The sequence below is a fragment of the Telmatherina bonti genome (genome assembly GCF_933228915.1).
Source record: "Telmatherina bonti genome assembly, chromosome: 3".
Classification (NCBI taxonomy): domain Eukaryota; kingdom Metazoa; phylum Chordata; class Actinopteri; order Atheriniformes; family Telmatherinidae; genus Telmatherina; species Telmatherina bonti.
The window spans coordinates 8,733,798-8,746,804 of NC_136621.1; the positions used below are offsets into that span (position 1 = coordinate 8,733,798).

General features: G+C 41.7%; 1 protein-coding gene across 2 annotated transcripts in view; it reads left to right on the forward strand.

Moving 5' to 3' along the window:
• The window catches only part of rgs12b (regulator of G protein signaling 12b), a 55,936-nt gene extending 50,785 nt beyond the window's left edge, over positions 1-5,151 (forward strand). Inside the window, exons 11-19 of one of the 2 annotated variants that reach the window (XM_079264305.1) lie at positions 188-338; positions 965-1,059; positions 2,117-2,335; positions 2,479-2,552; positions 2,677-2,803; positions 2,906-3,002; positions 3,098-3,168; positions 3,952-4,123; positions 4,444-5,151. In XM_079264305.1, the coding sequence (XP_079120431.1) occupies positions 188-338; positions 965-1,059; positions 2,117-2,335; positions 2,479-2,552; positions 2,677-2,803; positions 2,906-3,002; positions 3,098-3,168; positions 3,952-4,123; positions 4,444-5,051 (1,614 nt within the window). In that variant the 3' untranslated portion in view covers positions 5,052-5,151. The remainder of the gene's footprint in view (positions 1-187; positions 339-964; positions 1,060-2,116; positions 2,336-2,478; positions 2,553-2,676; positions 2,804-2,905; positions 3,003-3,097; positions 3,169-3,951; positions 4,124-4,443) is intronic. The other variant, XM_079264304.1, reaches the window with a different exon arrangement.
• Positions 5,152-13,007: the final 7,856 nt, after the last annotated feature.

Below are 13,007 nucleotides of genomic sequence, written 5' to 3' on the forward strand. Positions count from 1 at the left end.
TTTTATTGCTAATCCAGCACAAAGCCATCACCTGTAGAGCAAAGACATGTTTATGGTCCTTCCTGGGAAAAACAGTCTGGCTTTTGTGTGTCTTGTCGGCTTTGTTTCATTTTCAGGGGTTTTGTTCACAACTTCCTGTCTTCACATCATTATTTATTAATAATTTATTCATTTTTATTGCTTGCAGGAGGACAAAAAGAGCAAATCAGGTCGATCTTTGAATGAGGACAGCCGCGATGAGTCAGGAGACCGGAGGAAAGGCATGTTCTTCTCCTGGTCTCGCAACAGGAGTTTCGGCAAAGGCCCCAAAAAGCGAGAGCTGGTCGACTACAGCTACAGTCAGTATTGTTTTATATTTAGTTTGATTATTTTCCCTGTCTATGAGTTCCAGATTAAGAGCTCTTCCCTGATATACAGACGTTTTACAAGACTGCTGCTGGTTTAAAGGGCTAGTCCACCCTAAAATGTGTTTGTTTTTACTGTAAACAATAGTTTTACTTAATTACAATAAAAATCATGCATACTGTTGTTCAACTTTGTATTTTTACATTTTTCTTTAAAACTCTGGATTTTGTGGGTCAAAAAAATGACTCAAAACACCCTTTAAAGGTTAAAAGCAGGTTTTGTTTTTGTAATGTAAAGGTAAGCTTGGTGCCCCCCCCCCCGTTGTCTTCACCCCCCCACACACACACACACACACACACAAACAGGTCCTCGCCTTGAAACCATGCATACGGACACACATGTAAACCTTTCTGAAGCAGATTTACTAGTTTCAGACTTTAAGGAGAAGAAATGTCTGCAGTTGGAAGGATTTGTGTGTTTAAATGGTGGAAAAGTAAAAGTAACGCCTAAACTGAAGTATTCTGACATTTTACTGCATTTCTGTTTTATAAACGAGGCGTTATGGTTATTTTTATGCGTCTCTTATGTTTTTCTTTGTAAATTCTTTGTGTCTTTTCAGACTTCTCTGGCAGTAATGGTCGCCGTGAGTCCCAGGGGTCACTGTCTTCAGGAGCCAGTCTTGAAATGGGAACGTCAGGAGGAATGAGGAATGAGGTGAGTCTGGTGGGGGGGGTGTTATGTATATGTGGAGCAGCTTAAACATTATTCTCTTCTTTCTCCTCCATGAAACAGACCTGAGTAATTCTTAATTCATTTACTATGTTAATAAACAGGATTACAAAGGCAACACTTTACCGTGCACGATGAAACTTAAAGGTCTCCACTCCTTTTAACGGAATCTTTCCTAAAGACTCAGCTGTCCTCGTACACCGACGACTCTTATTGGGTTTATAAACAACTCAAAAGTCTCCACAAGCTAAATAAATCATTTAAGTGTCACACTCCCTGCTGGCAACGATGCCAAAAGCAAAGCAAACACATCCAAATCCAAACTTATAAGTCCTCAAACGCATGACTTTTTCCTTAAAATGCTTGGCTGAGATCAGTATCTGGGTCTCCGCCACAGAGGAGTCGAGAGGAGATGAGGAGACACAAATTACAGAAAATACATTCAGTCTTTTTGGATAGAAAAGTTCCAAAGAGAAAGAAATAACCTCGTAGTGTCTAATAAGTGGCAGTTTCAGGGTAGTGATGAGGATCAGAACCTAAACGAAGAGAAACGGAACAACTAAAGGATTTAAGTGTCGTCCCTGCTGGCAGGAGACTTTGAGACGGAAAAAACCTCCAAACATCAATCCTTTTCAAAAGAAAAACAAGCAAATGGTTTTCACAGATTACAAGGAAGACTGGGATTCTTTTCACATATTTAGATACATTTGGAATGAGAAAAACAATAAATATTACAATAAGTTTTCGTTGTACTTTAAATAACCTGTTCTTTTTCACATATATACACAATAGATGTGTTTTTCTAATACAATTAAACTTATTAGAGAATAAAATGCCAATATACCTTATATACCTATTATATATAGTATTATGCAGCATGTAATATTGATATATGATCTAATATGGATATATAAATCAAATATTAAAAGCATCTTACATATTTATATGTGTGTTTTTTGTGAGGAAAATGAAGAAAAGTGTTTAAGGTGATTTATCTGACCAAATACCGGACGTCTCGGTCCCGATATATTTTGTGTTTTAGGGTGAAACTTGTCGTGGTGCAGCATCAGAGAGAGGAGCCGGAGGAGGAGGAGGAGGCAGCGCCCCCTTGAGGCAGTGCAACATCAGCCTGCCAGATGGCTCGTGTTGCTCCGTTCCGCTGCGGGCCGGCGTGTCCATCAGAGACCTGCTGCAGGGTCTCTGTGACAAGCTCTGCATCAACCTGGCAGCTATAGACCTCTTCTTGGTCGGAGGGGAGAAGGTACCTGAGGAGGAGCTTGTTTTTGTGCCTCAAAGATTTCATACAAGTAGATATAAGAAGGAAAACAATGAAGTGTGAATCAGTAACGGGAAGTTAAAACGTGTTACTGGACTTTTCTGTTAACTGATGTTTTGCTTTCTCAGCCACTTGTTTTGGACCAGGACTGCATGACTCTATGTTCCCGGGACCTCAGACTAGAAAAACGTACTCTTTTCAGGTACGTCTCTGTATTCTTCTGTTACTCAAAATAAGATTTCAGACTTATAGATAAATATGAAGGTTAAAGACGTATCTCTGAGGACGTGGAGCTCAGAGAGTTTTGATCCTTTTCTTCTCTCCAGACTCGACCTGGTCCCTATCAACCGTTCAGTGGGTCTTAAAGCTAAACCCACAAAGCCAGTGACGGAGGTCCTCAGGCCTGTGGTGGCCAAATATGGCCTGCACCTGTCTGATCTGGTGGCGCGCATTGTAAGTCTCTCCCCAGCCTGCAGACAGGCATGCAGTGTAGGTGATGACATAAACCTCTTAAATGTGTGTGTGTGTGTGTGTGTGTGTGTGTGTGCGCTGCAGAGTGGGGAGTCAGAGCCTTTAGATCTCGGGCTTCCTATTTCCAACTTGGACGGGTTGCGAGTGGTCTTAGACACAGCAGAAAGCTTGCCGGGGAAAGGTAAGAAACACACACATGATGATCCAGGTGATCTGCTGACAGGATCTTCTGGTTCTGAGGTTCTGTTTTTACTCTGGTTCCTCTCCATCCCTCAGCAGACAAACAGAAAGTCGCCCCCTCTAAGGCTCATCTTCCAGCCCCTACGAGCAGAAACCAGTCAGCAACAGTAAGATGTCCAGTTCCCATCCCAGTTTCCCTCTCCCTCTGGAATGTTTTATAACCCACGAATGTCTTCACTGACTGGTTCATGATGTCACGCTACTAAGTGTCTCTCTCGCTGCTTCCAGCCAGCCGTGGCTGTTTGCTGTGTGTTAAACCTGGGTGTGCTGCGGGGCCGAGGGCCACGTCACACCATTACGGCTCCTAATGTTCCATTATTGTGGCCTGCCTGTGGCTGAATGCATCATCAACTTTCCTCTCTGGTTTCCTGGTTTCCTTCCTTCCTTAACAACGCACACTTGCCAGACGGGGATCCTGACCTCGTGTGGACTTCGCTGGCTGTTAGAAACCTCTGGAAGGGATAGTTTTCTACCCGGGTTTCCTTCTAGCTGTTGAGGTTTAACTTGGAAGTGATCGGTTTTTTCTCGCCTCCCACACAGTAGCGTAGCTTAAAGTAGCTCCTCCTTGGTTCCTCTTGTCTTTTGGTGTGTGTGAGCCTTCACGTTGATGATGCTTGGATCACAAAATGGACATTGTGGCTGTCAGAACAGAACATCCCACCTGTTTATGATCAAAATACATCTTTTTTTTTAAATTGTTTTTTTGTTATTAAACACAAAAAAATGTGTCAACAACTCGCCATGAAGTTGTTCATCAATTTGTCACCCTCTCCCCCATTAGCAGTACTGGTTCCTATTTGTTGTCATTACTCCCCCCCCCCCCCCCCCCCCCCATCATTATGATTCACCAGGGCTCTAATGCCCCGCTTCGCTCTCCTTGTGGCTCCCAGGGGGAGGACAGGCCATCAAGGAAAGCCGGTTCAGCCCACCCCCGTGGGGAAAACGGCAAGAGTGGGCCCAGCCCTGACACGAGCAGCCAGCTCTTACCCAACCACTCTGTCTCTCTCCATAAGGCTCCGGAGAAAAGAAAGCAGAAAAAGATTAATATAGACGAAGCTGAAGGTAAAAACTGAACAACCTCCCTGTCTCTTGTTGCTTTGATCACACTAACTCCTCTCCAAACGCTTCTGAAGTTTGCTAGCTACGTGTAGCTCAGTCTCTCCTGCTGAATGTAGCTTTGACTGATTAATACACGTTGCTGCATGTTCTCTACAAACCGTACAATGGAAATGGCTTAACATTTGTTTTAAGAAGTTATTCTGTTGGTTTCATTCCTGTGTGTGTGTGTGTGTGTGTGTGTGTGTGTACATGCATGTATTTGTTCATACATTTGTGTGTGTGTGTGTGTGTGTGTGTGTGTGTGTGTGTGTGTGCGCCCGCAGAGTTCTTCGACCTCATATCCAAAGCTCAGAGCAACCGAGCCGACGACCAGCGAGGCCTGCTAAACAAAAGTGACCTACAGCTCCCAGACTTTCTGCGCCTGTCACCGGGGGCAACCAACCAGACTGCACCTCCTCCCAACGACACTGAGCCCACTTGCTCCACCCCTAACTCCCATAACCCCAACAACGGCGGCTTCCCTAGCAGCGGTCGCCGGGGCTACAAGGCAAACAGCAACAACCGGGGAAGTTTAGGCAGCACGCACTTGCTCAGTGCGAGCCACCAGTCCCAGAGCTTGGACTCTGCGCTGGGCACGGAGAGTCGGGCAGACAGGAAAGCCAAACCGCCTCCGCCATTTCCTGGCACCATCTCCCCGATCCACCCGGCCCATTCCCCCCGGCATCTTCTCCTCCAGGACTCCGGCAGGGGTGAATCGGTCCAAATGCTGGAGGAGGACACCTTGTCTGATCTGACCCTTGTGGGAGAGGCTGACATTAACAGCCCCAACCTCAACTACGTCACTCCCTCTGCCCTCCCGTGCAGACCCCACCCCCGACCCCAACAGCAGGCACAGGACGGTCGGCCGAGCTCAGGTACCCCCCCTGTGTGAACTGTTGAACTTTCACCTCTTCCTGGAGACCTGCTCAAGTCAGCTTGAAGTTCTGTTCTGAGGCGCAATGGCAGAAAAATGCATCCAGATCTCCTTTCTCTCCGCCGAACTGCGTGATTAAACATCTTTTAGCTGATTGGATGTTTAATCTCGCTGCATCTTAGTGCGAATCACAGGAACCGTTAATCCCAGATTAGTGTGAAAATACACACAACTAATGTAAAGATTTGTGCTGAAGTCATAAAATACAGTAGTAATTAGAGTTTCATCGACGAAACAGTTTAATATGATAACTTTCACACAGCGATGTGACTGTAAGCCGTTAGAATAAACTGAAACACACAAAGCCAGGGATGATGGATGCGTTTGGCCTGGACAGAACTGTCTGTGGACTTTTTCCTGTGTGCTGTGAATCTGTAGGAACATTGGAGTGGAATTGCTGTTGGTTTTTTTCTCTTTTGGGGGGGATTGGTGAGAATTGGTGCCAAATTTCCTCCTGGAGGCCCCTCCGTTGTACAGAATCTAACAATGCACTTTAGCAAAGAAGACATCACACATTTTCTTCCTTCGTTAACTTCTCAAAAATATCTTCTTTTTTTTAAATCTGTAACATGAAACGGAGCTCCCAGAGAGTCAGAAAACAGCTGAATCCTTCACCTCCAGGAGTTTAGAAACACGAACGCAACAGTTTTAACCAGATCCGAGAAGCTCCAGCACCTCAACAGCGCCTTTTTCTCAGCTTTCTGTTGATGCTTCAAGTCCGCTGCATTTCTCTTGTTTCCATTGTTCTGTAACCTCAGGCATTTCTCCTCTCACTCATGAACACAGGCTATAGCGAGCGCTCATGCATGCCCTCTGACCAAATGTTGCGGCAGCGTCTGTGCCGACTGTAGATGGACGGTTTACATGCGAGCTTCAGCGGAGAAGGCTTTGAGCCGTCTTTGCTGCAGGGTTTCATCTTGAGAAACTGAACCGGAGGTTTTACTTCATGCTGCACTATAATTTCAAGACATTAATTTATCCACCATTGTTTTAATTTTTACTAATATCTAAAAGTATTAATTTGTACATAGTCTCTTATCTGAAACAAGCATATTGCTGTATGTTGAATTGCATTGCAGGTTGTGTTTCATGAGGAACAAATTCTGCTCTGTTCTGCTGACTTGACTCTACCGTCTGTAAATAGGCCAAATAAATGTTTTAGAGGTTGAACTCTCTCTGCATCCTCATGTGAGCAGCCTGCTTTCTTTTATTAGGCTTTCAATAATATCAGATTTGTTCTGATCTGCCCTCAACACATCTGCCGGCGGGGGGTGGGGGGGGCAAATTTACTGCAGAGTTAGAAGTATTTATAGGTATTTTTAATGTCCGACAGTAAATGTCATGATTATTATTAGTATTATTTTCATTATTTTTATTATTATCAACAACCACAACAATAAATAAAACTGCATCCAAAATTCTCCTAAAATAATAATTGCAGCTTTTCCTGGTAAACGTAAAATCTGCAGATGTTTCTGATCTGTGATCGTCTCCACCGAGCAGGTTAAGTTTTTACCCACGCATGTCTGTCCATCTTTTTACCTGTCTGTTGTCAACTTTACACAAAAACTGCTGGGCAGATTTTCATGATTTGTTTCCTGACAACAGGTCTTGTTCTGACTTCCATGCCATGAAAGTTTGGAAGTGATCTGGAAGGATTTGTGGAGACATGAATTTTTATAAGGATTCTTTACAATGAAGGTGGAAATGAGCTGTTTGATGGATATCTGCACACTGAGTGCTTTTCCAGTTTTAAAAATCTTTATATCTTTAATACTCTGGTTTTCATTTTTCTAATAATGATAATACTAATAAAACTGGTTAACGTTTAAAACTGAGAGGAAAAAGTAAAAAAAATATTAAAACCAAAAAGAAATAGTTTAATATGGAATCATGAAAAATGGATTCCTAGCGATCCATACAAAGTTGCCATGTAGAGTGTTTAGTTAGAAAGGTTTTATGGGAATTAAACTCGTAGTGTTTACATCACAGCTTTCAGATTAATGTCATGACAACAAAAACAGAAAATATGCATTTTAGAAATTGGTGAGATTGAGATAGGTGGCTTAACTCGACTTCTTGGGCTGCAGGGGTCGGATGCTGCCTGCTTGTAAACACTAGTCCGACTAGCTTAGTGATTCCAGTAATATTAAATAAAAAACTGATGTTTATCATCATCTTTCCATTGATTTTTACTTTTAAACTGATGCTTTTAGTCGTGTATTTTGTGCTGTTGGACTGGTATTTCTGCACAGAACACCTTAGTTCAGGATCTTCAGAACTTTTTGTGCTTCGTGAGAAAATATCCAACAGAAAAACATCAACCTTTTTTCAACTTGTTATTCTTAACTTGATCAGAAGCTAGAAATGATGTTTCTCTTCTAACTTCATCCCCTCTTTTTATCACACTTAATATTCCTCTCCTCTCTCTGTTTCCTCTTCTCTTTTGTGTGTGTTCGTGTGGGAGGGTGTGTGCGTGTGTGTCTTTTTCTGCAGGACAGGGCTTTTGTTTTTGGGCTACAAAGGCTTTTTGGGGGGACGGGGTTATTAGTTATGCATGGCTTCCCCTCTGCTCAGTGTCTTGTTAGGCGTGCTTTGTCATGCCTGGTTCTTTGGTAACCCACAAACAAAACTGGGGTCTGTTTCTTCCTACTGTCACACACACTGACACACATACACAGTTACTCGTTCCTGCTTCTCACATACATGCTCGCAGGCTCATAGAAATTCAGACGATCCATATCTGTGCGAGTCATTTGCTTCACATGATCATCTTATTCTGTTACGGTTTTCAATGGAAAAATTTGTTTGTGTTTCCTTGGGAACAAACATGTGACAACAACAGCAGCAGCTTTTATTTAACCAGTCCATACGATTAAAAAACAAATTCCTGCACAAAGACAGAGACTTTTGTCTGCAGCAATTTGCTCTTATCAGGAAAACTAGATTCCTGTCCGACTGCGACGTGGAAAGGATCTCTGACTATATGTGTGCCGATAAAACTCCATCACCTCAAAAGGGCCACTCTCGTGCAAGTTTTAATAATAAATAAACATGTTATGAAAATAATTGCATTATTTTCTAATTCTAGTTCAATAAAAATATTTTTTAAGAAGTGATCAAATATGATAAAATAATATGTTACATCATTCATAAACAAATATGTTTCCACTACATTCAATTGGATGTCTGTACCTGTCCCACTGTTCATCAGAAAAGTGCTCTTATTTGTCCAGGACCAATTTGTTTGTTTGTTTATTTATTTTTCTTCAACTCAATAAAAAGAAGACATTATTTTATATCACTAAATTATAATTTAGAAAGGGGATTAATATGTTTGAAGATGACTATGTGTGTGTATACACATATATATCATTTATTTTATTTTATAATTTTATTTATATAAATAAATAAATATAAAAAAAAAAAAAGAAAAAATGTTTGAGAAACACAGAGATTGAGCTCCTTCCAATAATTTTCTATTGTATGTAGGTCTGGAGAAAGGCACGGCTACTACAGAACTTGATATTCCTCGTTCGGAGCCACGCCTTGGTTATCCTGGCTGTGTGCTACAGGACAGTCATGTTGGAAGATCCCCCCCCCCCCCCCCCCCCCCCCCATAGCATGATGCTTCCACCTCCATGGTTCACAGTAGGGATGGTGTTCTCAGGATAGTACTCATCATTTTTCCCCTCCGAACTCGACGAGTGGAGTTTATATCCAAAGGCTTTTATTCTGATCTCATCTGATGACATGACTTTCTCCCAGGACTCCTCTGGGTCATCCAGACGGTCGCAGGCAAACTTCAGACGGGCCTGAACATGTTCTGACTAAAGTAGATAGACCTTCCCTGTGATGCATGATGTTAAACCTTGAGGTCTTGGTTTTTTTTACCAACGGAACCTTTGAAACGGTGGTTCCAGCTCTCTTCAGGCCGTTATCTGTTATGGTGTTATTGTACCAGTCTGTCCCTCTGGATGTGGCCTCTGACCTAACAAATAAACTAACCCCCTGGTTTGACAGAGAAGTTAAACTACAAGGGGTAAAGTGTTTAAAAAAGGTTGAGAACCACTAACCTTGAGGACGCAGGCCATAGATGTCCGGAGCTGATCCCTGATCAGGTACCTGCCAGGTAGCACCTCTAGACATCTGGATTTAGACATCACAGAGGGAGATATTGTGTTTCGGACCCATAAATCAATTTTAGCTGTGGCTTTCAGTTTATTGCTTCTAGCTCCACTTTCACTTGCCAGCAAAGCTAATCTCCTCCCAGTGCATCAGCACCATTTTGCTTCCTACCTGAAATGACGAAGACGCTGAGTTTTAGATTAAGAAAAGAGAAAATCAAGGATGATAAACATTTTTTTTTATCATGCTGGAACACGCTCCATTTAGCCAAGGGTAAAAGTTATCTATTAAAGTGCTTTAATTGCTGCAATGAGATAATTTTTTACTTCCCTCACGGCACGAGCACATATTTGTTTTTAATGAATGTAGCTGATTAGGCCACTGATACGGCTTAATTACAGGATTTCTTTAAGCTGCATATATCAGTGAAATGATAGGGTTTAATTTAATTCTAAAAAAGTATGAATGAATTGTCAGTCAATGAAAGTCTTTATAGCTGACATGGTTCTGACGAGTCCTGCAGCTGAAGCCACATCAGAGACGTGAGTCCATCAGTTCCTTTATGAGACACAAATGTCAATTCAGAGGGATTTTTTGCATTGCAGTCTCTGAAGGGACATATTTGACCCATTCTGCAGAAGATACACATCTTCAGACATGAAACTGATTCTTTTCAGACCAACGAATCAGGAGAAAATGAAGAGTGTGTTTTCAGGAGCCAATCTGGTAACATTCACATCTCTGAGTAAAAGTAGATGTTACGATAAGCTCTAAATATTAGATGTTACAGTAACTTAGTAAAGGAAGAACTGCTGCAGTATGCATCATTTGTAGACACTGAACTATCCAATCAGAGGAGAGTGGGCCTCTTAGTAGGTGGGGCTTAAAGAAATGGTCGTTTAAACAGCATTTCAGGCCAAGTGGTTGCATCCACTTCCCTTTTTATGGTTTGAGTATTTGTTGACATGGATCTGCTCCTGTGGGAGCCCAAAAATCCTCAATTTTTAACCCTTTCATGCACAAATTAATAAACAATGCAACATTTTTTAAAAACTATTTTACCTCTACAGACATTTGCGATGATATTTTTTTGTTTATTAGTGATATTTAGAATTTACCATGATTTATTATTCATTTTAATGTATTCTATAAAGCATTTATAAAATAATGTGTAATTATAATATTGTAAATCTTCTATAAATTATAGCTGTATCATTTTCTTTTCTTATTTATCGCAAACTAATTATGTTCAGTTATATAATATATTTATTTACTCTCCAGTGAGTGGAAACGTATTGGATGACTCACTAACATCCACTGAAGTGGTTTATTTACAAAAATATCATCCTCGTTTATTAGTATGCAAGAAAAAAAACTTATTGGGTGTTCACTATATGGTCAATATGCATGAAAGGGTTAAGCCCATTGTGTTTCCATGTTTATGTATCTGTTTCCTGAACCAATGAGACCCTAGTCTTACCTCCACCTTTAAGATCCCATATATCTTTTTTTAACACTTTATTTCGTGTGTCAGACGTCCAACAACACTGTTTTCAGAGTGCGATCTTCTAGACCCATGATGTAGATTTCTATTTATGTAAACAGGATATAAAGTATATAATATATTTAAGTTTTAGTTTAAAAAAAAAAAAAAGACAATTGCAATCACAACAAACACACACAAAGAAGTTTCTAGTCCATTCATGTCTCCTTCAGCTGAAAGTCTCTTCTGCCTCCCTCTGTAAGCCAGCAGATGGCAGCAGCCTGTGTGGACATGGCAACGTTTCCTCTTTTCAGCCACAGAGAGACTCTGAAAGCCATCTCACCTCTTTCCCATGATGTCATAGCTAACACCAGCATGGGAATATCTGTCTGATCCATTTAGTTTCCTGATGCCTCCCAGCTCTCCTGTCTCTGTGTGTGTGTACTGTAACCATGGTGTTTGAACAGTTGGCTCAAGGCTGATCTCGGCCATCAGTGAGAGAATTAACTAGATTTGTCACTTTGTTAATAACTGACTTCATTTCTCTCGCATACACATAATCAGATGGAGATGAAGATGTCCAGCTTTGTTTTACACGTGTGTGTTTGCTTTTTTTTTTTTTTTTTTTTTTTTTGCTTTTCTCTTTCTGAAACCTCTCGATGTTCCCTGCATGTGAGTGTTTGCAGTGCTGGTGGCTTCTTTACTGTTTTATTGTCTCCTCCTGGCATCGCTCCGCTTAAAGCCTCTCCTTCCTCAGGTAAAGACAGAGGCGGGTGGAGAGGGAGGGAAAAAGGTGGAGATGGTTTTAAAATGCCAAGCAGACACACAGCATCTTCCAACCCCAACCGTCCCTCTGCTCCTCCACCCCCACCACGCCCCCCTCAACGCTCACGCCGCAAATCCAAGTCACCTTCATCCCGCTCCAACCACATGACCCCGAAGCGAGCCTTGGATTTGGATCAAATTGGACGCATGTCAAACCCAGAGGACACCCGGCAAACTCGCAGAGGTCCTCGAGATCCACGGGGCTCCCACTTCTCAGAGCTGGACAGGAAGTGGGAGGGTGTTGCTGTGGAGCTGCAGAGTCGTGGTGGTAGGATGAGGTCCGCCGTGTATCAGACTTCAGATCTGCCCACCATGGTCAAAGCCAAGAGACAGCTGGAGCAGAATGGCAACAATGACCAGGCAGATCGGAGCAAACTCAAAGCCACTTTTGTTTAAGCACTCCAGTGTTTAGGCAGACTGTAGACTGTCTGTGGCTCTGACCACAGAAATATCGTCTTGTTTAGAGTCAGGTCAAAGATGTCAGTGTGACACAGCTGCTTCCCAGACTCCCCAGAGAGGGCTGCTATTAGGAGATGGCAGGATGAGATTATTCAAAAGTTGTGCCCCAATTCCACGCTACATGCTCACACGCAGCATGCACTGTGCAGAGGTGGGAGTTACAAGCAAGAACTTCAGTTTTTATGCAGTCTCTTCACACTATTATAATTATATGCTCAGCAAGAGGAAAATCTTATTTAATGTGATGTTTTGTTTTAAATTAAAAGGAAAACACAGAGATTAGATCTGTTCAATATAAATAAGCACAAAGTACCAACTCAAACAAAGAGAAAGCCATTTAAAATATGTCAACCTCTCCTCTGAAGTCAATAAAGATTTTTTTTCCATAAGTCATCAATGAAATTTCCTCCTTTAGAACATGGTGCTGGTGGTCCTGAAGAGAAGAAGTTCTCCGTTAAGCAGTCACTGGACCACAAAAAACAGGATATTTTTGTTTTTGGAAACAGTTTATAGATGAATTACTGTCATTGATGTGTACAACTGCAGTACATATGCCAGGCCTGTCAGCAGCACCATAGTGCTGCTACAGAAAGAACCAAAAACAGAGAAGATATGGAGGATGTGCAGTATCTTGTGCCAGTGGGGTTATGTATTATGGATTAACGGGGAGGAGGGGCGATGGTTCAGGAAAGAAACATTTAGATTAGATTAAACATGGAAATAAAACAGTGACATTTTCACATTCATTTACTTGGATCCAGTTTGAAAATTTTGCATTTTGGGGCCAAAAAACAGCATTTATTTGTGGATAAATCGTCCTAATGATGCAGAAAACTTAGGCGGATCCACCGAAACATCCCCATGTGGATATCAGTCCTTTAGTCGGGGATGTTTGTCAACATTTTAACTTAGTTCACCATATAATAATCACTATAATCAGACTAAATCACCTATAAGAGATTATGGCTGCCAACGTTTACTTCAGAAAGAAAGCTAAAAATGCTTTTAATCTTTTTTTT